A 25957-nucleotide genomic window follows, 5' to 3' on the forward strand; every position below is an offset into this window, starting at 1 on the left:
TCAATGAAAATATCTAGTATCACCCACAGAACATCGCATTATTAGTTCTGGGGTCGCGTTTTACGTTTGTTTGGAACAGGCAGCGCCGAGGGCTTTTCCATGATTCCTGTCAGGAGGACCCCGGAGAAAGGCGGAAGTACGGGGAGACACGCTGTGCGGTCAGTGCTGAGAGGAATCATAGGTTGGGAAGGGACAGATTTCCAGGGACATGACTGGCACAGCAGGAGAAATAGTGTCCCTAGATGAATGACATTAACAGTCTATAGTTCTTATGTGGGAGTGTTTTGTTTAGTGCCTTCAGTCTGTAAACCATACTGTGTATTTATTTAGATTAAAGGGAATCTAAAGCCAGAGGTTTTTTTTTATTTAATGGAGTGGTAAGGCATTAGAACTCCTGTCAGGTTTTTAGGGGCTTTATTACTGTGTGTCCCCTCTCTGTTTCATAGTGACCATTTTCACTGGCCCTCAACATGATTAGAAATGAAAACTCTGAGTTGTCACCAGAACAGAAATAGCTAGGTAATCGTCCAATGGGGAAACTCTTCTCCAGGGGCAATTGTTTAATAGAGGATTTTCCTCACTTTTGAGATTTCCACTCCCTTCCTGTTGTGCTTAGAGGACAGGAAATAAAGACTAATTTTTACATCAGGACACAGATTTATTTATTTATTTTTTAATTTGCAGAGATTTTAACCATTCTCTGTTCTATCCAAGACGAAAAAAACCATACACTTTATTGCTTCAAAACTGTGTATTTCTTTTGCCGAAATTGCTTATTTTCCAGGTACGTAAATTATGCTATGATGAGATACTAACCCCCAGGTTAGTATATATGCCATGATGAGATTGTATGTGCCGCCATCCTTCAAGATTTATAGATTCAGCCATCATAGATCCCCCCCCTCCCTCCCAGGTTAGTAAATATTCCTTGATAAGATTGTATGTGCCACCATCCTTCAAGATTTATAGATTCAGCCATCATAGATCCCCCCCCCTCCCTCCCAGGTTAGTAAATATTCCATGATGTGATTGTATGTGCCACCATCCTTCAAGATTTATAGATTCAGCCATCATAGATCCCCCCCCCCTCCCTCCCAGGTTAGTAAATATTCCTTGATAAGATTGTATGTGCCACCATCCTTCAAGATTTATAGATTCAGCCATCAAAGATCCCCCCTCCCTCCCAGGTTAGTAAATATTCCATGATGAGATTGTATTTGCCGCCATCCTTCAAGATTTATAGATTCAGCCATCATAGATCCCCCCTCCCTCCCAGGTTAGTAAATATTCCATGATGAGATTGTATGTGCCACCATCCTTCAAGATTTATAGATTCAGCCATCATAGATCCCCCCCTCCCTCCCAGGTTAGTAAATATTCCATGATGAGATTGTATGTGCCACCATCCTTCAAGATTTATAGATTCAGCCATCATAGATCCCCCCCCCCTCCCTCCCAGGTTAGTAAATATTCCATGATGAGATTGTATGTGCCACCATCCTTAGAGATTTATAGATTGAGCCATCATAGATCCCCCCCCCCCTCCCTCCCATGTTAGTAAATATTCCATGATGAGATTGTATGTGCCACCATCCTTCAAGATAGATTCCGCTATCATAGATACCCCCCTCCCTGGTTAGTAAATATTCCATGATGAGATTGTATGTGCCACCATCCTTAAAGATTTATAGATTCAGCCATCATAGATCCCCCCTCCCTCCCAGGTTAGTAAATATTCCATGATGAGATTGTATGTGCCACCATCCTTAAAGATTTATAGATTCAGCCATCATAGATCCCCCCTCCCTCCCAGGTTAGTAAATATTCCATGATGAGATTGTATGTGCCACCATCCTTAAAGATTTATAGATTCAGCCATCATAGATCCCCCCTCCCTCCCAGGTTAGTAAATAATCCATGATGAGATTGTATGTGCCACCATCCTTCGAGATTTATAGATTCAGCCATCATAGATCCCCCCTCCCTCCCAGGTTAGTAAATATTCCATGATGAGATTGTATTTGCCGCCATCCTTCAAGATTTATAGATTCAGCCATCATAGATCCCCCCCCTCCCAGGTTAGTAAATATTCCATGATGAGATTATATTTGCCGCCATCCTTCAAGATTTATAGATTGAGCCATCATAGATTTCCCCCCCTCCCCTCCCTCCCAGGTTAGTAAATATTCCATGATGAGATTGTGCCACCATCCTTCAAGATTTATAGATTCAGCTATCATAGATCCCCCCCTCCCTCCCAGGTTAGTAAATATTCCATGATGAGATTGTGCCGCCATCCTTCAAGATTTATAGATTCAGCTACCATAGATCCCCCTCCCTCCCAGGATAGTAAATATTCCATGATGAAATTGTATGTGCCGCCATCCTTCAAGATTTAAAGATTCAGCTATCATAGATCGCCCCCATGCTGGACAGAATGAATGGAGGAATCTCCCAGCATTTGCTCTTGTGTTTAGCTGATAGGATGCAGTCGTTGTTCAGCTGACTTTTTTTCTATCTAGTTCAGTCAATTTCTCAAGCTTAGTGGCATGATTTAAATTAGGGCCAATCCTCATTAATCAGTTGAAATTCGAGCTGTGTATGGCCAGCTTTAAGCCCAACTCCATGTGCCCCCCCCCCCCTTTCTGGGTGTTATGTCTAGGTGTGTGCGTGCGAGTTAAAGAGGAAGTAAACCCTCCTCAGGAAGTTGTACCTATAGGTAAGCCTATGTTAAGGCTTACCTATAGGTACTGTAAATATCTCCTAAACATGTACCGTTTAGGAGATATTTACATTTGATGCAGCCAGTGACGTCACTGGCGCATGCACTCTGAAGGAACGGCAGATCGTGCCGTTCCTTCAGAGCCCCGTGCCGTGACCGTCGGCTCCCGCGCGCGTGCGCGGGAGTCACGTCACCGCGGCTCCGGCCAATCAGATGGCCGGATGCCGCGATCCCGGAAGACGGGCGACTGTACATGTCGCCCGTCATAGAGGTAAGAGAGCGGCGCGGCGAGGGCTCGTTCTAAGGTAAGTATTTGATAATGAGCTAGTATGCGATGCATACTAGCTCATTATGTCTTTATCTTTTAGGATGTAAAGAAAAGAAAAAAATTATCGGTTTACAACCTCTTTAAGCCTTGTGCACAGGTGATGAATATCGGCTGCTTCAACTGAGTCCAGCCGACATTTGGCCAGTGTGTACTGCAGCCTGTCCGACAGAAGACAACTGAATGTCAATGTTCAGCTTCTGTCGAAGGGGCATAACCAAAAAAACATCTGCTACATAGTAGTTGAGGTTGAATAAAGACAACAGTCCATCCAGTTCAACCTGTGTAGGTGTGTGGACGCAATCATCTCGCATACCTTTGAATGTTATGATTCTTGAGGTGTACGTCTAAGAGTCTTTTAAAAGTAGCCATACTTCCTACAGTTACTACCATTTGTGGCAGAGAATTCCACCATCTTGTAGCCCTTACTGTAAAAAAAACCTCTGCGTAGCCTGAGGTTAATTGTATGCTGATCGCCATACAATCAGCACTGTCAGCCAATGGCTTGTGAGCACTTACCGCAGTGTTCTGGTGGGTGAGGGGAGCCACCCCCCTGTCAGAATACAATAGATCAGTGGGGGAAATCGCTGTACTAACATCTGATAGTACCGGGAGCTCCTTCGTTTTTTTTTTTACTTTCAGCCCGTTGGGTTGAATAAAAAAAAAAAAAAAAACTGATTGTGTGTACCTAGCATAAGGCTTACCATACACATTACAATCTGATTGTACAAAATCCTTTAGATTTAACAAAAACTATATCGTGCAAGAATAGGACTGGTTGGATAGTTTAGGAAGTCCCTTAAATTACATAGTTTTGGTAAAGTTGATTGTATGGTCAGGTTGTAATGTGTATTTGTATAGTGACCCTAAGGTGTAAATAACTTACTCCTTGCTCCAGCAGGGTTGCACTCCAGCCTCCTCCTAGAACAGTACAGCGTTAAGGCCCGTACACACGATAAGAAAATCTGATAGGAAATTTCGTCCGACGACCGATCTGCAGATTTTCAGATTTGTTAGTATGGAGCTTTCGACAGCCGACTCCGACTTTTCGGCCGACAAAATCCTGATGTGCAGGCTATAAAATTTTTGTCGTCCGTCAAAACAATGTCCGATTTTCGTCTCATTAGTACAGATTTCGATGGAAAAAAAAACTTAAGAGCAAGACTAGGCATGCTCAGAGACGAAAGAACACATAAAAAACAATCCAACACATGACATCACTTCTGAAGTAGAATTCTGTCGTATGGGAAAATTCGTATGAAAATAACCTCTTCACTTTCCACATCAGACTAGCATGCCACAAAAAATGGAAGACAGATCGTTCGATAATCTGATCGTGTGTACGGGGCTTTAATGCCTCTGTATGGTAAGTGATGGCACAGGCTCAGCCCACAAACCAAAGTTCCAGGCAGAGGAGAGCACTAGAGCAGGGTGTAAGGTGCACTATGGAGCCCCTTTATCCCTCCCCTAGACATAATGAGGTTTTAACACTTGCAGTGGTGGTTGGGTCACTGCAGCGGTGATTTTTTATCCCCCCATGGAGTTAGGCGTTAAGACTCGGTTCACACTGAGGCGACACGACTCCTTACTACTTCGGGGGCGACTTGTGCATTACCATGCACCACGACTTCGGAGCGACTTGCAGGGACTTCACATAATGGAAGTCTATGCAAGTCGCTCCGAGGTCGCCCCGAAATGGTACAGGACCCTTTTTCTAAGTCGGAGCGACTTGTATCGCTCCTATTAGAACGGGTCCTGTAGCGGTCAGTGGACCGCGAGGGAGTGTGACTTGTCAGGCTGACAAGTCGCCTGACAAGTCGCGCTAGTGTGGACCGGCTCTTAAGCTGATCTCCACCTTTACATTTTTTTAAATAGTTTGTTATGACCAAGCTGGTCCAAATAAATTATTTTATTCGCTCACAATTCTGGCAGCTGTGTGTACTTTATAAACTGCATGTAACCTCAGCTACATACAGTATACAGCACTATGTTCTGGCAGTGGGGTGAGAACTTCTTGTCCCACTCCTGGAACAAAATTGAGCTGGACTGAACACTGCTCAGCCATTCAGAGAAAGCTTTGTATTATTTGAATAAATACAAGCCTTCCTTTGATTGGCTGAGGTTGAGTTTGTGGCATCATCATCCCACCTCTCTACCACAGCCAACAAGAGGAAGCTTTGTATTAATTTATATAATACAAAGCTCCCTGTGAATGACTGAGCAGCACTCAGCCTGAATGGACTGTGTTTCAGGAGCGGTATAAGAAGTCCTCTCTCATCCCGCTATCAGAACACAACGCTGTATGCAGCAGAGACTATATACAGTGCAGACGGCCGCTGCAACCATTAGTGAAGTAAATAGTTTATTAGGACCAGCTTGGACCTAAGATGTCATTAGCAGTCTCCTCAAACCCCTGAAGTGTCCACAGTGTCTCCTCCTCCATCCCTCTAAATACAAACAGTCCCCTAATATGAGCATTCATGTTTAGGGGTGCACTAGGTGGCACAGATGTCTGAGGGTGCTAAAAGTCTAGTGTCTCTGATCAGATTTAAGTTTTGCAGCTGATGTGGAACTCAAAGTGTGATCATTCTGGCACCCTGCCTCTTTAAATGAATTTGGTAGGAAGTAAAATTTCTATTTAAACTGTTTTCTGTTACACAGTTTAGTTCTAAAAAAATAAATAAAGCAAAACTATTAAAGTGATATTTTTACTTTTACTTGGAAAAGGGGTATTGTTTAGTCTCTGAGAGATTTGACAATTTTAGAACTTACAGTAGTAATTTTTAATGTATCACTTGTTTATAGGTGAAAACTCTAGACAATCCATCTTGTCCAAGAAACAAGACCCTTTTTGTCGTTTTATTGTCATGTCAAAACTACAAGTCGCAGTGGTGTCTATATTACTGATTACCATTCATTCAGCAGCAAGTACAGGTAAGTCGGGCATAACTTGTTCCACATACACATTGGCATCTGCCATAGAGAATAACAAATTACAGATAAGCCACACCAAAGCTTTGGGTAGCTTATATGGGCTTGCCCCAAGTCTGCATCTCTGGCCTATCGTACGATTTTGTTTTTTAGTGGCATCAAGGGTAGTAGGCTAGGTTAATTTTGACGCCTACCTTTAAAGCAGGAACTAAAGTAGTTTAGGACTAATTCAGTCATAGATTCAGTTTTCACAGATAAACTACATAGTCCCTTTGTCAGTGGGGCCTGTTCTCACCAGAGTGATAATTAGCCATGCATTTTGAAAATATCTTAATCTTAATTTTGGGGGAAAGTGAATGCTATTGTAATATTCATATAAATAATCTTAGCCCAATGTGTTAAAATGTATGACTTCAAAATGTTGAAAATTAGTGCATGTTTTGCAGAGATGTACCTAGATTTTTTTAATTTGTGTCTTGTTACAAATGCTTCAAGTAAATTAAAATACCTTTTGATGTTGCTAGACCACCCGTCACCAGGAGAAAAGGTGAGGGGAGATTTCATCAATGGGCACCAGCAGCTCAGTAAAAACATGACAGATATTCTGACCCCCTTCCTCAGTCTGTTAAGTGTTTTCATGATTGTTTGTGTCTCCCAGAGATTTCCTCTGGAAGAAAATAAGTGGAAATCTCTTTAGTATTGCATAGTACAAACAAAATCTAGCAGAGGTCCTAACTCTGCTCTATCCAAAATGAAAATGGTTGAGCTGAAATCCAATTTAACCACTTTCTGACCAGCCACAGTACATATACTCTGGCTCGGCGGCATGTGCAGGCAAAATCATGTATATGTTCATTACATCAGTGGTCCTTAACCCTGGCCTACAGGGCCCACTAACAGGCCAGATTTGCAAGATAACTGAAATACATCCCAGGTGATATAATTTGCTGCTCAGTGACTGCAGTATTCTAGTCTGCATCTCCCCAAGGTAATACTTTTATTTATTTTTTTCATGTTTGATTGGAGGGTACAGGTATTAGGCTTGGTTCACATTAGTGCGATGACAGACATTGCATGTGATTCGGAGTGCACTGCTCTGAAAATCACATGCGATGTCTGTGCGTTGCGAATTCAGCCATATAGATAGTATGGCTGAATTTGCATCTGATTCAGCACAAACACGCACAGGACCCTTTTTTGGTTCCGCACCAGAATCGGATCGCATGGTGGTTCACACTTATGCGATCCGATTCATGTCCGAATGTCAGTTCGCACTGTGATATGTGAACTGATTTGGGGGTGTCGTTAACTTTGAATTGACACCCCCAGCGATTCGCATATGGCAGTGTGAACTGCCTGCGCTGGGAATGCGATGCTGGAACCCGCAGTAGATTTGCAGGGTTCCCACATCGCATAAGTGTGAACCGGGACTTACAGTGGTACCGTGGACAGAGAAAAGGCTGCTGTGTATTTTCTATAACTCATGTATTTGTATTCCAACTTTGTTTACACTCAGGTGCAGAATATTCATGTCCTCAGCTTATAGTTGAGAGAGAGATTTTGAAAAATGGATTTCACAGGTAATTTTTTTTTCTTTTTTTTTTGCCTTAACTTTAGGAAACTATCTTACATTCTTGCTATTAGCAGCTTTGTATTTGCTGTTGTAAAGCAGTGTGTATAAAAAGGAATATGTCTGTCTATATGAGTTTTTCTGTGTAGACTAAGCGTGCAATACACCTACCCATGCATTCTTCCCTCTCTGCCCCTAATAAAAATGTAGGCAGGTTTATAACAAAATATTTTGCACTGTTTCCGGCTTTATGATTTTAGAGCATTTGCAAGCCTTCATGTGTTCTTTACATGCTATGGACCACCTACCAGTGTCCAGATTTTGTGACTTTAGTTTAAGTAAACAAGTATGCTCATAGGGTAAGGTTTTTGGAGCTTTGAATCATTTTCTAATGTTTTACCTCCATTTAATTCCTACCAATAGCCTGATGAAGAACTATCAATATTTTTCTATTTATTTACTCCCCAGGGGACTAAGTGCATATAGCCATTCTTGACTAATAACACCTCTGTATGCATGTTGTAGCTCTACACCCTTTTGAAACCCAAATTATGGTCGTTCCTGTGGGGGGAAGGTACAGCCAGCACAGAGCCCTGCCCCCTCTAAGCTGAGTAATCTTTCATAAATGAAGAATTAATGCCGCTTGATCATTCGCAATAGCAAAAGAAAATTCAGAGCTTTGGCTCTGTGTAAAGTATCTGCTCTGTGTGTGTGTGTAACAGCAGCTGCAGATACATTACACAGAACTGCAACTCTGAATGATCTGTTACTATTCTGAATGAAAAATGAGTGCTGCTAGTATAACAGTGACAGATCACTCTAAACTGCAGCGCTCTGCGTGTCTATTATGGCTGCTTTACACATTCACAAAGCCCGGCCAATTAATCGCGCAGCAGCACTGTGTGAGATTTCACTATGAGCAATCAGTGAAGTCGGGCCTCCAGTAGTGGTTTCTCTTCTTGTCTCTGTAATCCTCAAATAATCCCATACTATTTGCATCTTTCCCTCTTCCCCTCTATTCCCCAATTATGCTGGCAAAACATTTAAACTCCCCTATCTCCTCAGCACATACATTTCACAAATGCCCCCTCCCACTGTCCTCCTCCAACAGAACTATCTCCTGTTTGGCCACAGACTCTTACGCAGATAACCTACCACCCCAGATTCCCCAGCCTCTCTCCTGCATCTCTGCTGGCTTCCAGCCGCTCTGCCAGTGTAATGTATGGAGTCCTGCTCCAGAAACAAACACTTCAGAACCACTGTGGAGAGCAAAGAGACTTTCAATTCTCCCTTTAGTGTTGCAGTTTCCTGAGCTGCAATAATTTGAAATCAGGGGCACTATATTGCAGATCTGTAAATGATAAAATACAAAGGAGCAATCGGGGGTTTTAAAAAAGAACCTTTCACCCCAAAAAGAAAACAATATAAAAATGTACCCTATGCTAGCCTGTCCTGGAGTGAGGTTGAATCACTGCTCTCTGAATACAGTCTTTAAGAAAGGGTTTAAATCCATTCACAAACAATCTAGTCTATAGACCTTTAAAGTGGAACTTCACCTCCTTTACTACTTATTTCTGGCCCCCCTTCTCTGCCCGCAACCTCCAGGAACATTTCACAATTCTCAGGAGGCTGCGAGTCTATTCAGAAAACTCTGAACTACTCACCCATGAATTCCTTTTTAAAGGTTTTGTCATTTTCTTGAGCATTTGCATTGCAACATTTTACAGACACACAGGATTAAGTTCAAGTTCACACTTCCTGAGCAAATCATAGTCATGTCCATAGGCATCTACAGTACATGTGCATGTAAAACTGCTTGTGTTATGAGTGCCCATGTAGATATGAACTGGCCATGTCCAGTTCAACGAATGGCACAGAAAACAGGCTGGTTCCAGCACTATGTTTTTAGTTTTCTTAAAGAAGAATGAGCCACATCTTTTATTGCCAATAGACTTTCACTGTTCATTGGTGGGTTTTCACATCAGCCTAAAAACACGAAGAAATTAGGATAAATAGATGACCGCGTCTGGTTTTAAAAGAGACTTCTGTCTCTTAGCAGTTTCTGTGGTTGCCTCCTGGACCAGGCAAGGACCAATACTTTTGGTGTCCTGTATTTTCTTCATACAAGCTTTTCTAATTCATTTTTTGTAACTTTTGAAACTTGAACCTTTTGTAAAGGTTTTTAGATTAGTTACTTTTTGAACAAAATATAAAGGAAACTCAATAGATTTCTAATGGTAGCCTCCTAAAGTGGTTATAAAGGCTGAAGGTTGTTTACCTTCATGTATTCTCTGCTGTCCCAGGACTCCCTGTCCTCATTGGCTGATACAGCAGCGGGAGCCATTGACTCCCACTACTGTCCATCACAGCCAGTGAGCCAATTAGGAGAGCAGGGGACAGGACCGAGCCGCAGCTCTGTGTCTTATGGATGCATAGCATGCACCAGTGCCCCCAGTGCAAGATGCTTGCTGTTGGGGGTATTGGTCAAGGGGGAGGAGCCAGGAGCACCAGCAGGGGACCCGAAAAGAGGATCAGAGCTGCTTTGTGCAAAACCACTACCCAGAGCAGGTAAGTATAATATTTTTGTTATTTAACCACATAAGGACCGCTCACGTTGCTGCTACTGCAGCAAGGTGGCAGCCCTGGGTCTAGCGACGTAGACCTACGTCGCTGGACTCCTACCTGTCTCAGTGTTTAGACACAGCGAGAGTCGGGGAAACAGTGAGAAAATCCGCCCGCTTGTGTAAACAAAGCTGGCGGATCTTCTCTGTGACAGACAGGGACAGATCACAGGATTCAGCATAGCTGAACCTGCGATCTCTGTCTGTCACACAACCCCCTCCCCGCACACACGTCAGTAAGCATGAGGCACACATTTAACCCCTTGATCACCAACAGTGTTAACCCCTTCCCTGCCGGTGTCATTATTACAGTAACAGTGCATATTTTTAGCACTGATTACTGTAGTAATGTCACTGGCCCCCCCAAAAGTGTCAAATGTCAGTTAGGGGTCCGATCTGTCCACTGCAATGTCACAGTCCTGCAAAAAATCACAGATCGCCGCCATTACTAGTAAAAAAAAAAAAAAAAAACAATAAAAATGACAAATCTTTTCCGTAGTTAGTAACTTTTGCACAAACCAATCAAAATACCCTTATTGCATTTTTTTTTTTTTTTTTTACCAAAAATATGTAGCAGAAAGCAAATTGGCCTAAGATGTTAAAAAATTTTGATTTGTAAATTTTTTTGGGGGAACGTTGTATATCAGAATGTGAAAAATATTGTTTTTTTTTTTCAAAATTGTTGCTCTTTTTTCAAAAATAAAAATCGCACAGATGATCAAATGCCACCAAAAGAAAGCTCTATTTGTGGGAAAAAATGTTAATTTGGGTACAGCGTCGCACGACCGTGCAATTGTCCGTTAAAGTAACGCAGTGCCGAATCACAAAATATGGCCTGGTCAGGAAGGGGGTGAAATCTTCCGGTCTTAAAGTGGTTAAAAATACGCTTATTGAGAATTTTTTTGTCAAAGACATGTAGCTAAATACTTTTTGGCCTAAATATATGACAAAAATGTAATATATTGGATATTTTTTAACTGTCAAAGTAGAAAAGGTCAATTTTTTGCAAAATTTTCGCTCTTTTTTATTAATATCGCAAAAAATAAAAAATCACAGAGGTGATCAAATACCACCAAAAGAAAGCTCTGTTTGTGGGAATAAAAGGACGTAAATTTCGTTTGGGTACAGCATTGCATGACCGTGCAATTGTCAGTTAAAGTGGCGCAAGTTCCAAGTTGAAAAAAAGTGGCCTGGTCATTAAGCAGCCAAATCCTCCGGGGCTAAAGTGGTTAAAAAAAAAAAATCCAAACCTTTATTACAACTTTAGGGTATATCTAGTGGTTGTCAGTCATAACCAGCTTGACTTGTTTTAACAAAAGTTGTCCAGTTGAATGTGACTAACTACTACTAGCTATGACCTAGATACATAACACCCTTCAAGACAATGCAAGAGGGGGGTTCCTGTTTTTAGGGAAAAGAGGCAGTGTCAGCAGAATTTGCTTATCTTCCAGTTTCTCCCATCACTCCACCCACTGCTAGAAACCACAAAGTCCTGTATACATTTAAAATTTTTGAGAAAGCCAAAACTTACACAGACAATACAGGTTCCCCTCCCATGTGACTGCACTTGGGTCTGGAAATTAGTTCATCACTGAAGGAGCTAGTAGAAAGTCACTAAAATCCGGTGACACTGACTTCTTCACCAAATCTGTTACTTCCCTTTTTTACATTTCCCCAGACCTTTTAGTCACTAAGTTTATATTTTACCAGTCTTTATGCCAAAAAATGATGTGTGATGACACTGTAATACAGACAACGGTAGGAGAAAGTAGAGGCTGCAGAAGGAGACATCACAGTCTATGTAGAGAAATGAGAGACATGGAAGGCAATGGTTAGCTGTTCTAAGATCTGATAATATGCAGGCTGTTCATTTTCAGTTTGTCTTTTTTATATACTTAAGCAAACTGCAGTATATGCAGTGTAAAAAAAACAAATAAAAATGTGTTGTTATATCTTGGAGCGCTTTTGATTTTTTCTGATCCTCTAGATCAGGGATCCTCAAACTACGGTCCTCCAGCTGTTGCGGAACTACACATTCAATGAGGCATTATAAAACTCCGACATTCACAGACATGACTAGGCATGATGGGAATTGTAGTTCCTGAGCAACTGGGAGGGCCATAGTTTGAAGACCCCTGATCTAGATTTCCCCTTTGAAGTATTTCATTGTTATGCTTTATTATTCATATTGCATACAGACATTTTATTATACTTTTCTGTTCATGTTAATAGGGATCTGGTAACCAAAGTCAGTATTCAGGGCTTTATGGAGCAGGTGGACAGCTGCAGAATTTTGCTCAATGAGACCATCCCATCTGGACTATTTATGGATCCGTTTCAGATTTCCTCTCTACAGCAGCACCATCTTGTAGAGGTATCCATTTGGGGGATCTAATTCCACTGTGTGCAATGAAACCTGCAAATGTTAAAGTTGATTTGTAGCCATCCCTATAAATGTAAATGTTTATTTTTGAGGCCCAGTTATACCGCGACTTGTATTTTATTACCAATAATGTTCAAGACTCTGTATTTAAAATTGATTATATCTGCAGCAGCATTTCCAGAGAATATGGTGGGTGTCACTATGTAGATGGGGGTATGTTTCCTGAACCCATCCTCTATTACCACTCTGCAGTCAGGAAGCTCAGCAGGATGCAATTTTTAAACAGAAATGGAAGCCAGTAAAGAATTAAGATGGAATAGCATTTTCAGATTAAACTGCTAGTCCGTGTGTTTTACCTTGTATTTTCTAGATGGCATCAGTTCAGCATTGGTATCAGAATTATTTTGTTCTGGATTAGTCATGCAGTGAGCATTGAAGCCGTTGGATCAGTATGACAGCTGGGCGACTATCTAGTCATCTATGACAAGTCTCATATTTTTCTCAGAACAGATTTCCGTCAATATTTTTATTCAAATTAAACAATTTAAATATTTATTTCATCACTGCCTATATTATGTCCCAATAATTCTTTCCAAATACATTTAATGGGTATAAAATGCTTGTTGAACTTGCCAATTTGTTTAGCTTTCTGCTTCAGGCTGTCAACAGGTTGCTGTAGCCTGATCAGCATTACAACTGTGGTGCTCAAGCTCCCCACAGTGATATAAAGAAAGCTTTGCTAACTCGCAGAGTGCTCTCCCTCTTGCACAGAACTAGGGCCGAAATAACGAATCGATTAATCGACAACTAAGCGATTATAAAAATAGTTGTCAACTGTTTTCATAATCGATTAGTTTTGCAGCCGATTAGTTGGCCTGCATACAAAATGCACTATTTGTTTACATATCTGGAAATACAGTGCAGCATACATACAGCTCAGTACACCCTCCATACATGTCAGAAGACAGTGCAGCACACATACAGCTCAGTACACCCTCCATACATGTCAGAAGACACAGTGCAGCACACATACAGCTCAGTACACCTCCATACATGTCAGAAGACACAGTGCAGCACACATACAGCTCAGTACACCCTCCATACATGTCAGAAGACACAGTGCAGCACACATACAGCTCAGTACACCTCCATACATGTCAGAAGACACAGTGCAGCACACATACAGCTCAGTACACCCTCCATACATGTCAGAAGACACAGTGCAGCACACATACAGCTCAGTACACCCTCCATACATGTCAGAAGACACAGTGCAGCACACATACAGCTCAGTACACCCTCCATACATGTCAGAAGACAGTGCAGCACACATACAGCTCAGTACACCCTCCATACATGTCAGAAGACACAGTGCAGCACACATACAGCTCAGTACACCCTCCATACATGTCAGAAGACACAGTGCAGCACACATACAGCTCAGTACACTCTCCATACATGTCAGAAGACACAGTGCAGCACACATACAGCTCAGTACACCCTCCATACATGTCAGAAGACACAGTGCAGCACACATACAGCTCAGTTCACCCTCCATACATGTCGGAAGACACAGTGCAGCACACATACAGCTCAGTACACCCTCCATACATGTCAGAAGACACAGTGCAGCACACATACAGCTCTGTACACCCTCCATACATGTCAGAAGACATAGTGCAGCACACATACAGCTCAGTACACCCTCCATACATATCAGAAGACACAGTGCAGCACACATACAGCTCAGTACACTCTCCATACCTGTCACTAAGTGCCTGAGAACTTGTGAATGTGTGAGGAGCAATGCCTCATGAGACATTTAGTTCTGGGCAGGAAGTGAATGGTCCTAAAGGCAGAGGTTTCTTTACCTTGCTATAGGGGCATGCTATACTATACTTTGCAGCTTGCTATTGGAGAATTCTGAAGGCAGGAGGAGCCAGTCAGTGGGGGACCCCAGAAGAGGCTCTAAATCCCTGCTGTCACTTACAGCCAGGGCTCTGAAAAGAGTGGTTCTTGACCATGTGACCACTCTGTCAGCTTTGACATAGTCTTATTGAGGAAAATGAAAACTTTGAGCCTACAGATGAAAACTGCCACCTTCAGTCTGCAGTATTCATCTATGGCTACATCACTTTAATAGTGTAACTGTGAGATACAGTTGCATTATCAAAAATTATAATCCTGGTAGGATGTCATATGATGTCCACCCAGGAAGAGAGAGCTCCTGCTTGGCCATCATATTACAATAGGCCAGGCAGGAAGTGGTTAAAATATAACTAAAGGCAAAACATTATTTTTTAATCTTAAATAGAGTGGAGAGGTATTAGAACATTTCCCAGATTTTTTATTGCTGTCTGTGTCTTTAATAGGCAGATCCATCTTCTCCATTTGTTATGTTTACTGTTATCACTGGAAGTGAAAGTAAAAGTAAGTCCCTGATTTTGGGCTGACCTTAGAATAGGAATAGAGGGGAAATCTTCAAATGGGGACACTAGTTCTGGTGACAACCAGAGGTTTCCTCATGTTGGATGGGTTTCCTCTCACTTCCTGTTTTGTCTATAAACTCAATTATGTCAATCTTAAGGTCTCATTTCTCCTCCACCCCACCATGACCAATGTGAATGGACGACGAAGGAGAATCAGCAGACTAAGGAGCTCCTCTCCCTCACACTCTGCTCTCTCCTCCTATCAACATGTTCCTTGGTAGCACATCAGTACTGCAGCACAACTGATTGGCTCTATGAACTTCTTCTACTTCTTTCACTTTGAGCTTCGCTCTTCAGGGATTGCAGGAGGCTAAAACCAAGTCACATTCTTCCACTGCTTACAGTTAAAGAAATACATATAATGATGTGTTAATGAATATATAGCTTCATTCATTTGTGTCTTTTATATCTGCCTGAATTTTTTTTTATTACACACACACCTTGATGAGGAACTGATAGGGATTTCTACAATATTACTCCTGTTTTGCTAAGTTCTTTAGCATACAATTTTTTATTGCTTGATGTACAAGTTAGTCAAAACAGTAATACATCTTGTATGCTTATGTCTCCCAATCAGGCAATAGTGCCAACATCGGTTGATGTAGAAGCTCCTGAATACCTTTCCAAAGAACACCCTGCTCTGGTGTACATGAAACCAGACGAAACCTGCAAACATTGCTATATCTCCACGGTGCCAGTTCATGCACGATACCATCGCCCATCTGCTGAAGTCTATGAAGTGTCTATACATATCCACAGTCCTCAATTACTTATTCGTTGCAGCAAAGGTGACTCAATAGTGGTATTCTGCTGAGCAGTGAGAATGTGCAGACTGCAGTAAAACCTAGTAATCAGTCACATAACTTGTGTTTGCTTATCTGACTGCAGTCACCTGATTCTTAGTTATTTGTGACTGCTGTTTACATTATTTTTTAATTTTTGCATATGACTTGTCAGGAGTGAAAAAGACAGGCCAATATTGACCTGTTGAAAATGCTTGTTGCCTAGCTCATTATCTGATCCACTCGTTTTAAAACTATATGATGAATCACTCAGAAACAGTATGCAGACCAGCAAAGTCGGATAAAAGTCACATTTGTTCTAGGCTAGTAAGGACTCCTTTAAACTTACTTCGACTTCAACACCCTTTAACCACTTTACCACCGGAGGATTTTGCTGTCTTACGTCCAGGCCACTTTTTGTGATTCGGCGCTGTGCGACTTTAACTGACAATTGCGCGGTCGTGCGACGCCGTACCCAAGCGAAATTTACGTCCTTTTTTTCCCACAAACAGAGCTTTCTTTTGGTGGTATTTGATCACCTGTGCGATTTTTACTTTTTGCGCTATAAACAAAAAAAGAGCGTTTATTTTGAAAAAATAACAATATTTTTAACATTTTTTTTATATGAAATTCCCCCCAAAAAAGATGTAAAAAACAATTTTTTTTTACATTTTTGGCCAATTTGTTTTCTGCTACCTATGTTTGGTAAAAAAAATTTTTGGTGTTTTTTTTTTTTAACGCGTAATGGCGGCGATCTGCGATTTTTTTTTTTTTTGCAGTACTGCGACATTGCGGCGGACAGATCGGACCCTTGACTGACATTTTTGACACTTTTGGGGGTACCAGTGACATTACTGCAGTAATCAGTGCTATAAATATGCACTGTTACTGTAAAAATGACACTGGCAGGGAAGGGGTTAATTTTATTGGAGAGGGAGGGGTTAATGTATGCCTGGTGCTTACTGACGTGTGGGGGGGGAGGTGACTGAGTGAGCCAGGGACAGATCGGATGTCCAGCTATGCTGAACACTCCGATCTGACCCTGCCTGTCACTTGGGAGATCCACCCGCTTGTGTTTACACAGGCGGGCGGATCTCCACACTAGATCCCCGACGATCGGGGATGATCGGCGGCGATCGCCGCTGCTCTTCCCCTGGCCCGACTCCCGCAAGCGCCGCCCAGAAGGGGGAGTGTCTGACGACGTAGTACTACGTCGTCAGACGATAACGAGCCACTCTGCCGCAGTAATATTACTGTGGGCGGAGGTAAAGTGGTTAAAGCACCTACCGCTTCAACACGCTTTTTTGACTTTGTTTTTGATGCTTCTGTGATGCCTTAGGGGTGCTTCTACGATGCTTTGAGGATTTTTTGAAGCTTTAATAAAGCTTGGCAGATGCTCTGTGTGCGTGTTGATATCTCATAGCTGAAATATCCCCAAAACAAAGCAAAGCTGAATAAAAGCCTCTCAAAAGCTTCAGGTACTTAATGGGGTATAATTTTTGAAGTGAAGCCAAGCAAATGAAACGTGTAAACAGGACTGTAAGCTAACCATTTTATTTAGTGATTTAGTGACGGGTGCTTTGACTGGCGTTCAGAGAGCTTTAAAAAAAGCGTGTCCGAAGCCATGTTTTGAAGCAAGTGTAAGGTTCCGATCAAGCTGATGTGACGTGAAAGTCAATGTTTCCTTATAAGAGCTGTCTTAACTGATCGTGCACAAGTCTTTCCAACTTTAGAAAAGGTTCCAGCACTACTTTGGTCTGACTTTGATACAACTTCAATGTCAGAGTGTAAAAAAGTCACATCAAAGTCATATTCCAAAGTTGCACTGTCTGACTGTGGAGTCGGTCTGGTGTGAACCAAGCCTAAACATGCCCTAACTCAATGTCTTGAAGCAGGAAGGTCCACATGAAAGCCAGGCAAGTGGCAGTGCTAGCATATAAATTTATTTTTAATCAGTTAGGACTCGTTTACACTTGCTTAAAACATGGCTTCGGACACTCTTTAAAGCACTCTGAAGGCCAGTCAAAGCCCCTGTCACTAAATAAAATGGTCAGCTTACAGTCCTGTTTACACGTTGCGTTTGCTTGGCTTCGCTTCAAAAATGATACCCCATGTCGCTTTAGTGGTACTTCAAAGCCTCCATACAAGTCTATGACAAAGCTCACTTGAAGCACCTGCAGCTTTTGAGAGTCTTGAATTCATCTTTAGCTTCACTTTGTTTTAGAGGTATTGCAGGTATGTGATCTCAACACACACACACACACACACATAAGGCGTCTGCCAAGCTTCATTAAAGCGTCAAAAAAGCACCACTGAAGCATCACAGAAGAATCAAAAACACATTAAAAAAAGCATGGTGAAGGTCCTTTATTGTGTGTTAAATTCGAAATAAGTATAAATGAGCCCTAAAGGTAATCTGAGCTCTGATTGCTCCTTGATTTAATTCTGTCATATGTTATTGCATAGTAAACACATATAACATAGGGTGAATGCATTTTACTGTTCATGTACAATAGACCTAAAAGCCTAACTGTTCCCTCCCCTTGGTCAAAACTGTGCCTGGTTAGTGAAGGAGCAGCATCTTACTGGGGAGGTGATCTCTGTGCCCTCTTTCTTTACATTCAGAATGCCTCATTTGTTTAATTCACTGCACTGCACAGGACACTAGAGTCTGACTAGTTTATAGTGTTACCCATTCCTCTTCCATTCTGAATACTACATGCTACTATGTACAGGGGATTACAGGAGACTGATATCAGAACAGATGAAGGTACTGTTTAAAAATACATATAGCACCTGTTCACATCGGGCCGATTTGACATGCCAAATCTCGTTCCAAATCAGAGCCTATTGCTGTCAACGGCACCGTCCACATCGGTGCGATGCTGACTTTGTGGCACCGCACCGATTCCCAAAAGTAGTTCTTGCACTACTTTTGGCGACTTTGGGGGCAGTTTCAGTAGACATCTGTGCATGAACCCGCACAGATGTCTCTCTAATCGCCCCCGAAGTCGGACTGAAATGCCAGTTTGAAATCGTGCGAGTTCAGCTGAACTCGCACAAATTCAAACCCACATTTAGTGTGAACCTAGAGTGATGAAGAATCACAACCTTTGTTTGATTTCAATTGCTGTCTCTGCCCCCACTGGGGAGACATAGCCTCTTTACTTGTCCTGTGACTAATGTTAACTGAACAGAAAGTGGTTGGAAATCCAAAATTTTTAAAGTTGTCAGCAGAATTAAAATAGAGCTTAAAACTTCCACTGGAGTCACCTTTTCCAGAGATTTCATCTCACCTTTGAGAAATGTTCTCTTACTTTCAGTTGTATCCCCAGAACAGGAAGTGAACGTAAATCTCACCAACAGCGTTCAGACAACAAAAACCAAAAAAAAAACAAGATACAGAGGTTTTACTCCTGACCAAGTTTTAGCACAAAAATCAACTACAATGATCGTTGCCTATGCTGCTGCATTTTCTATTCCATGCCATACAGCTGATAAAAAGCCTGGTACATACCACTAGTTTTTTACTAGTTGAACGGAAAAAAACCTCACAGCTCAGATCGGAGCTGCTGTACTAACAATCAGATGTTAGTACAGTGGTGTTGCCCGCTGAGCTGTTGTGTTCTAACAGGGGGACAAATGTTTTTATTGAACTGGCCGATGTCACCTTACATTCAACCCGTGTGTACTAGGCTTTACTGTAGTGCACAAGATGTTTAATCTCTGGCAGGCAATCTCACACTGCATTAGATCCAAGTAGAAATGAATCAGTGAACGGTTAGTGCTATAGAGGAAACATGTCAACTGTTCTAGGTCAGAAAAGCCAATCAATGTACCTTACTCTGTGTTTAATAATCCAGTTTATCCATAGTAACTTCATTTCTTACAGGGATCTTGGTAAGATTGCACAGTCTTTTTAATCAGAGTATAGCATCAAGTCAATAAAATTCCTGGGATAGTGATCTGGTCAGTGAAGTAGCAGAGGGGGTTGTTAATCAGTTTCAGCTGCTTTAGTGTAATGAAATTAACAACAGGTCCACTAGATGGGCAACAATGAGACAACCTCCAAAACAGGAATGGTTTTACAGGTGGAGGCCTCTGATATATTTTTTCTTTCCCTACTCATCTTTTCTGGTTGTTTTTCGCTAGTTTCGCATTTGGCTATGTCAGTGTCACTACTGGTAGCATGAGGAGATACCTGGACCCTATAGAGGTTGCACTAGCAGTCCAACTCCTCCAGGATGGCCCATAAATGTGCCATTGCCAGAAGGTTTGCTGTGTCTCCCAGCAGTCTCAAGAGCATGGAGGTGATTCCAGGAGACAGGCAGTTACTCTAGGAGAGCAGGACAGGTCCCTAACCCATCAGCAGGACCAGTATCTGCTCCTTTGTGCAAGGGGGAAAAGGATGAGCCAAACAATCAGAGACAGACTTCATGAGGGTGGCCTGACGTCCTCTAGTGGGCCTTGTGCTCACTGCCCTGCACCGTGGAGCTTGATTGCCATTTGCCATTGAACACCAGCATTGGCAGGTCCGCCACTGTGGTTTTCTAAGATGAGAGCAGGTTCACCCTGAGCACATGTGACAGACCTGAAAGGGTCTGGAGAAGCTGTGGAGAACGGTATGCTTCCTGTAACATCGTTCAATATGACTGGTTTCGTGGTGGGTCAGTAATGGTCTGGGGAGGCGTATCCATGTAGGGAAGCACAGACCTCTACAGGCTAGACAATGGCACCCTGACTGCCATTAGGTATCAGGATGAAATCCTTGGACCCATTGTCAGATCCTACGCTGGTGGTGTAGGTCTTGGGTTCCTCCTGGTGCATGACAATGCCTGGCCTCATGTGGTGAGAGTATGCAGCCAGTTCCTGAAGGATGAAGGAATTGAGACTATTGAATGGCCCCACGCTCGCCTGACCTAAATCCAATAGAACACCTCTGGGACATTATGTTTCAATCCATCTGACACCGCCAGGTTGCCCCTCAGTCTGTCCAGATCGGGTAGAAAATACCCAAGGACTCCATCCATCGTCTCATTAGAAGCATGCCCAGATGTTGTCTGGCATACATACAAGCACGTGGGGGCCATACAAACTACTGAGTATCATTTAGAGTTTCTGCAATGAAATTTCAGCAAAATGGACTAGCCTGCTGCATCATTTTTTTCACTTTGATTTTTGGGGTGTCTTTGAATTCAGCCCTCTGTAGGTTGGTCATTTTAATTTCCATCAAATAATGTGGCATCCTTTTGTTCATAACACATTACCCAGTCCATATCAGTATAGATATCCAGCATGATATTTTTCCCCATTAGGATTTGATGTGTTTTCAAAATGTTCCTTTAATTTTTTTGAGCAGTGTATTTTACATCAGCTAGCAAGACAGTACACAAAATGAAGCCAATAGAGTTGTAATACTGTAAATGGGTCAGAGGACTCTAGGCAGTTGGAAACAACCACTATACTATTTATTTATTAGAACATAAATTTTACATAGAAGTAACAGAAGCACACCATATGCCTTGCTATCAGTCTCTTCCACAGCAGGACTGGGAGAAGCAGGAGTACAACTCTAAACCAATGAGCCTATTGCTTTCTTTAGTGCTGTCACTCTATTGTGAATGTGCTTGCAGGAGGGGAGAACAGAGGGATGTCATTATAATTGTGCTACTTACTGCTCTGTATTGTCAAAATACAAGTTGGCTGTGCTGTTTGCAGGGGGTGCTTGGATCACAAGAATGGCTAATTAATAGTCTTTTGGCAGGTCATTTTGTTTGCATAGAGTACAAATTTAATTTGCCATCTTTATACTGGATTGGAGTGTACTTTTACATTTTGTATTGTTATTGCTTTATTTATTTTTAGACTTTCCTCCAAGAGATTGCACAAAGCACCCTTTAGTAGAAGCTCCTTGTGGATCTTTAACTGAAAAAGAATGTGAATGGATGGATCTGCCATACACAACGGTGTGTTTATTCAGAACTAAATTATTGTTGGGTGTATAGTTCCTTCTGTCTGCATTGGTTTATGTCTGTAATTGCTTTCATCTAGGCACATACATATTTATAATGAGGCTGGTCAAATACTGTCACATTTCTTAGCAAAGCAAATAATTTCCATTATGTTTTAAGAACCCATGGTACATCTCTGTACATTACATTCACCTTTTTAATTCGAATAGTAATAGTAGAGTTTGTAATGTGTGAGAGATCTACTTTAAAATACACACCATTTCATAAATAGAAATAAGCTTTCATTATATCAACATGATCTGAATTTACTAACCAACTTTGCTTTACTTGTAAATGGTGTCCTAACTCAAATACAGACCAGGTTTCTCAGCAGAGGTTCAGCCATCTGAGTTTGGTTTTTCACCATTGACTACTATTGCGGGAGATAGTTATAAGTCAATCATAGCAGGGTCGGATGAAGAAAAGGACTCTGGTATCTTAGATATTAGGCATTCCCTATGAACACTAGTGCAGATTTGATATTGAATACCATTTACCACTGAACACCAATGCAAATACAGTGGGTATAGAAAGGAATCACCCCCCCCCCCCTTTAAAATAATCACATTTTGTTGCTTTGCAGCCTGAAATGAAGACAGACACATATTTTGTTTTATTCAGCTGTATTTACTCAGTGCAACTTATACCACCCAAGTGAAAGATATAACACTAACGTCAGAAAAAAATAAAGAAAAATTCAACAACAGAATTACTGATTTGGAAAAAGAATCACCCTCCTAAAAATGACTTGTAAACTCAATCAGTTGTAGCTAAGCGAAATGAAAGAAAGGATCCTGCGAGCAACCTCTAAATATTAAATGTATAAACAATTTGCTGCAGACACTCTACTACTCATATTAGTGTAAACGAATCAAAATAAATAGTGTCGCGCAAATAAATTAGCAAAAATAATAGTATAAATATATAAATATAGCATGAAATATATCTAAATAAATATCAAATCAAAAACGTACAATGATGCTCAACATATAAAGTGCTAATGCAATAATAGTGCAATCCTATAATATACGGGATTAATGTGCAAAGCTTTGTAAATGTGCAAATAATGCAAAAAAAAGTCCAATGATGTATCCACGTGAATAAAAAGTGCTGAAAAACGTATAATTTAAGACAGTGAATCAACCAACTGAAGGTGGCTAGTGCTCCCAGTGATGAGTGACCAGAGTGTCACAGTGAACATCAACCGAGCACCCCCTTGCGAGTGGGTGCTCACTTATATACTTTAAAGCCTGTGTATATATGGGATCCTAATGCCCATCCATCCGGATCCTTACGGCTCCTCTCATCCAGGACAGCTCAGGAAGATCTATCGTATCCCTCAGTGCAGCAATGCAGCAAATATGTAGATAGAGAGCTCACAATGGTGCATGAAATCCTTTAAAATAAGCTTTATTAACTAAAAATAGTAGATCTCACTCACATGTATCGGTGCATACCATGCACCTTTAAACAATCATGGCAATACAATCCAGAACAGGTAGAATCCTAGCGGGAGATAGGATCCCTTATATACACAGGCTTTAAAGTAGGGATGCACCGAAATGAAATTCTTGGCCGAAGCCGAAGCCGAATAATAATAAAATGTTTGGCCGAAGGCCGAATACCGAACGCGGTGTTTTGCATTTTTTCCATTTATTTTGCCAATTTTTTGTCCTCTCTCTTGTCCTCTCGTGTCTCTCTCTCTCTCTCTCTTGTCCTCTCACTCTCTCTCTCTCTTGTCCTCTCATGTCTCTCTCTCTCCCTAAATGTTACTGTAGGGAATGGGATTCAGTGCACACTGCAGCCTTGTACCATAGGGTTAATGTTAGTGACACTGTAGGGATTGGGAAGGATGCTGGGAATGGAAATCAGGAAGCATGCAGGCAGCCTTGTAAATTTTAATTGCAGATACAGGGCACTGGGCAGGTCAGGGTTAATGTGGTAACATCAATTACTCAGTGACAGTCAGTCAGTGTGGACTCGATCAGATTATACAGTGACAGACAGTCTCTCATAGTGGTGGTAGTAGGAGGCTGGAGGTGGACTAGTAGTAGCCTGGAAAGGAGCACAGGCGCATACATACATTACTCACTCGTGCACTGCAGCCCGCCCCACACATTCAGTGAGTCTTACTCTCCTCCCTAGTTTTTTCAATGGCACATTCAGGAAGCCAATCACGCCGTGAGTAGCGGCACAGCGGAACCAATCAGGTGTGCAGGCACGCGTGATTGGTTCGCTGTGCAGCTAATCACGGCGTGATTGGCTTCCTGAATGTGCCATTGAAAAAACTAGGGAGGAGAGTAAGACTCACTGAATGTGTGGGGCGGGCTGCAGTGCACGAGTGAGTAATGTATGTATGTATGCTCACCGCTGAAGTGTCCCGGCTTCCCCTGCCTAACACGGAAGTCTGTGAGTCCTCCTATCCTCCTCCGAGTCCCTTCCCCCTGTAAATATCGTGACCTCGGCGATATGAATATCGCCTACGGCCACAGAACGATAGTCAATTATCATATCGACTATCGTTCAGCCCTATTATTCGGCACAAAATTATTCGGCCTTTTGACTTATTCGGCCGAACACCGAAAGTGCTATTTTTTCTATTTTCGGCCGAATAATGTTCGGCCGCCGATTATTCGGTGCATCCCTACTTTAAAGTATATATTTTAAGCTTATTTTAAAGGATTTCATGCACCATTGTGAGCTCTCTATTTACATATTTGCTGCATTGCTGCACTGAGGGATACGATAGATCTTCCTGAGCTGTCCTGGATGAGAGGAGCCGTAAGGATTCGGATGGATGGGCATTAGGATACCATATATACACAGGCTTTAAAGTATATATTTTAAGGTGAGCACCCACTCACAAGGGGGTGCACGGTTGATGTTCACTGTGACACTCTTGTCACTCATCACTGGGAGCACTAGCCACCTTCAGTTGGTTGATTCACTGTCTTAAATTATACGTTTTTCAGCACTTTTATTTAACGTGGATACATCATTGGACTTTTTTTTGCATTATTTGCACATTTGCAAAGCTTTGCCCATTAATCCCTTATATTATATGATTGCACTATTATTGCATTAGCACTTTATATGTTGAGCATCATTGTACGTTTTTGATTTGATATTTATTTAGATATATTTCATGCTATATTTATACTATTATTTTTGCTAATGTATTTGCGCGACACTATTTATTTATTTTGACTTGTAGCTAATCACTCTCTCAATGGCACACAAAACCATTTGACTTTAAACTGTGAGCATTTTGATTAGCTTAGCATTAAAAGAGCCTTCCTGGAGCATTTTAGTTCCTTGCCATCCATAGTTTATTGTTTGCTTCATTTGCAGTACCAGTAACAGAAAAGAAGAGGATCCAGAATCCGCTGCACTTCTTTAACCTTTATTGCATGTTACATAAAATCATCACAGTCAGTGTGGGGTACATCTAAAAGTTAAAGTGATACTAAATTTTCCTTTTTTTTGCAAGTTTTCTAGGGGGATTGACCTTTTTTCAGCTCTTTTGTGGTAATGACTAACCAGTAAGTTCGACTTTTACAGAAATAATAGATGCCTAACTGCCACAGGAGCACAACATGTCTGATTCTAGACACCAGGGACCAGCTGCCACAGGTTCCCCAGCTAACACTCTTCTAATGGCTCTGGTGCTGCTGGCAGCATGCCTACTGATGTGTGCTTTTAGAGTCTCCACAGTGAATCCAACAGTGTCCCTCCTTAACAAGGCAACCACCATTCTGGTGGAAGATACACCTGTCTTTGAGGACCTGATAAGAAGTTGGAAAGCCTCCCTAGATCGCTGTTATTGCTAGCAGGCCTTGCTTTTCTTACCATCTTAGTTGTGTCTCTGCTTTTCCAAACCTGGCTAATTTGGCAAAGAACCTTAAACGGGATTCTGCCACCCATTGTGGTTGATCTCATGCTCAAAGAACATTTGGAGGAAATAGTTGTAACTTTAAGCTATATTTGTGATGGGCTGCATGAGCTTTCCCATCTGATCTCCCACATGAGTCTTTTGTTAGTGCGCATGCGGAGGACACTTTGGCTAAAGCATTAGACTGTGGAACTGGGGTCTATGAAGCATCTGATCCACATGCTCTTAGGG

At 41.8% G+C, this 25957-nt stretch overlaps 1 protein-coding gene across 1 annotated transcript in view; it reads left to right on the forward strand.

Annotated features, from left to right (window-relative positions):
* Positions 1-825: 825 nt before the first annotated feature.
* Positions 826-25957, forward strand: part of PIGX (phosphatidylinositol glycan anchor biosynthesis class X) — a 28387-nt gene continuing 3255 nt past the window's right edge. Inside the window, exons 1-6 of the mRNA XM_082252486.1 lie at positions 826-913; positions 5853-5981; positions 7495-7558; positions 12402-12543; positions 15619-15829; positions 21689-21789. Coding sequence (XP_082108612.1) covers positions 838-913; positions 5853-5981; positions 7495-7558; positions 12402-12543; positions 15619-15829; positions 21689-21789 — 723 coding nt within the window. The 5' untranslated portion in view covers positions 826-837. The remainder of the gene's footprint in view (positions 914-5852; positions 5982-7494; positions 7559-12401; positions 12544-15618; positions 15830-21688; positions 21790-25957) is intronic.

This window comes from Pelophylax lessonae (assembly GCF_965119305.1).
Source record: "Pelophylax lessonae genome assembly, chromosome: 3".
Taxonomy (NCBI): Eukaryota; Metazoa; Chordata; class Amphibia; order Anura; family Ranidae; genus Pelophylax; species Pelophylax lessonae.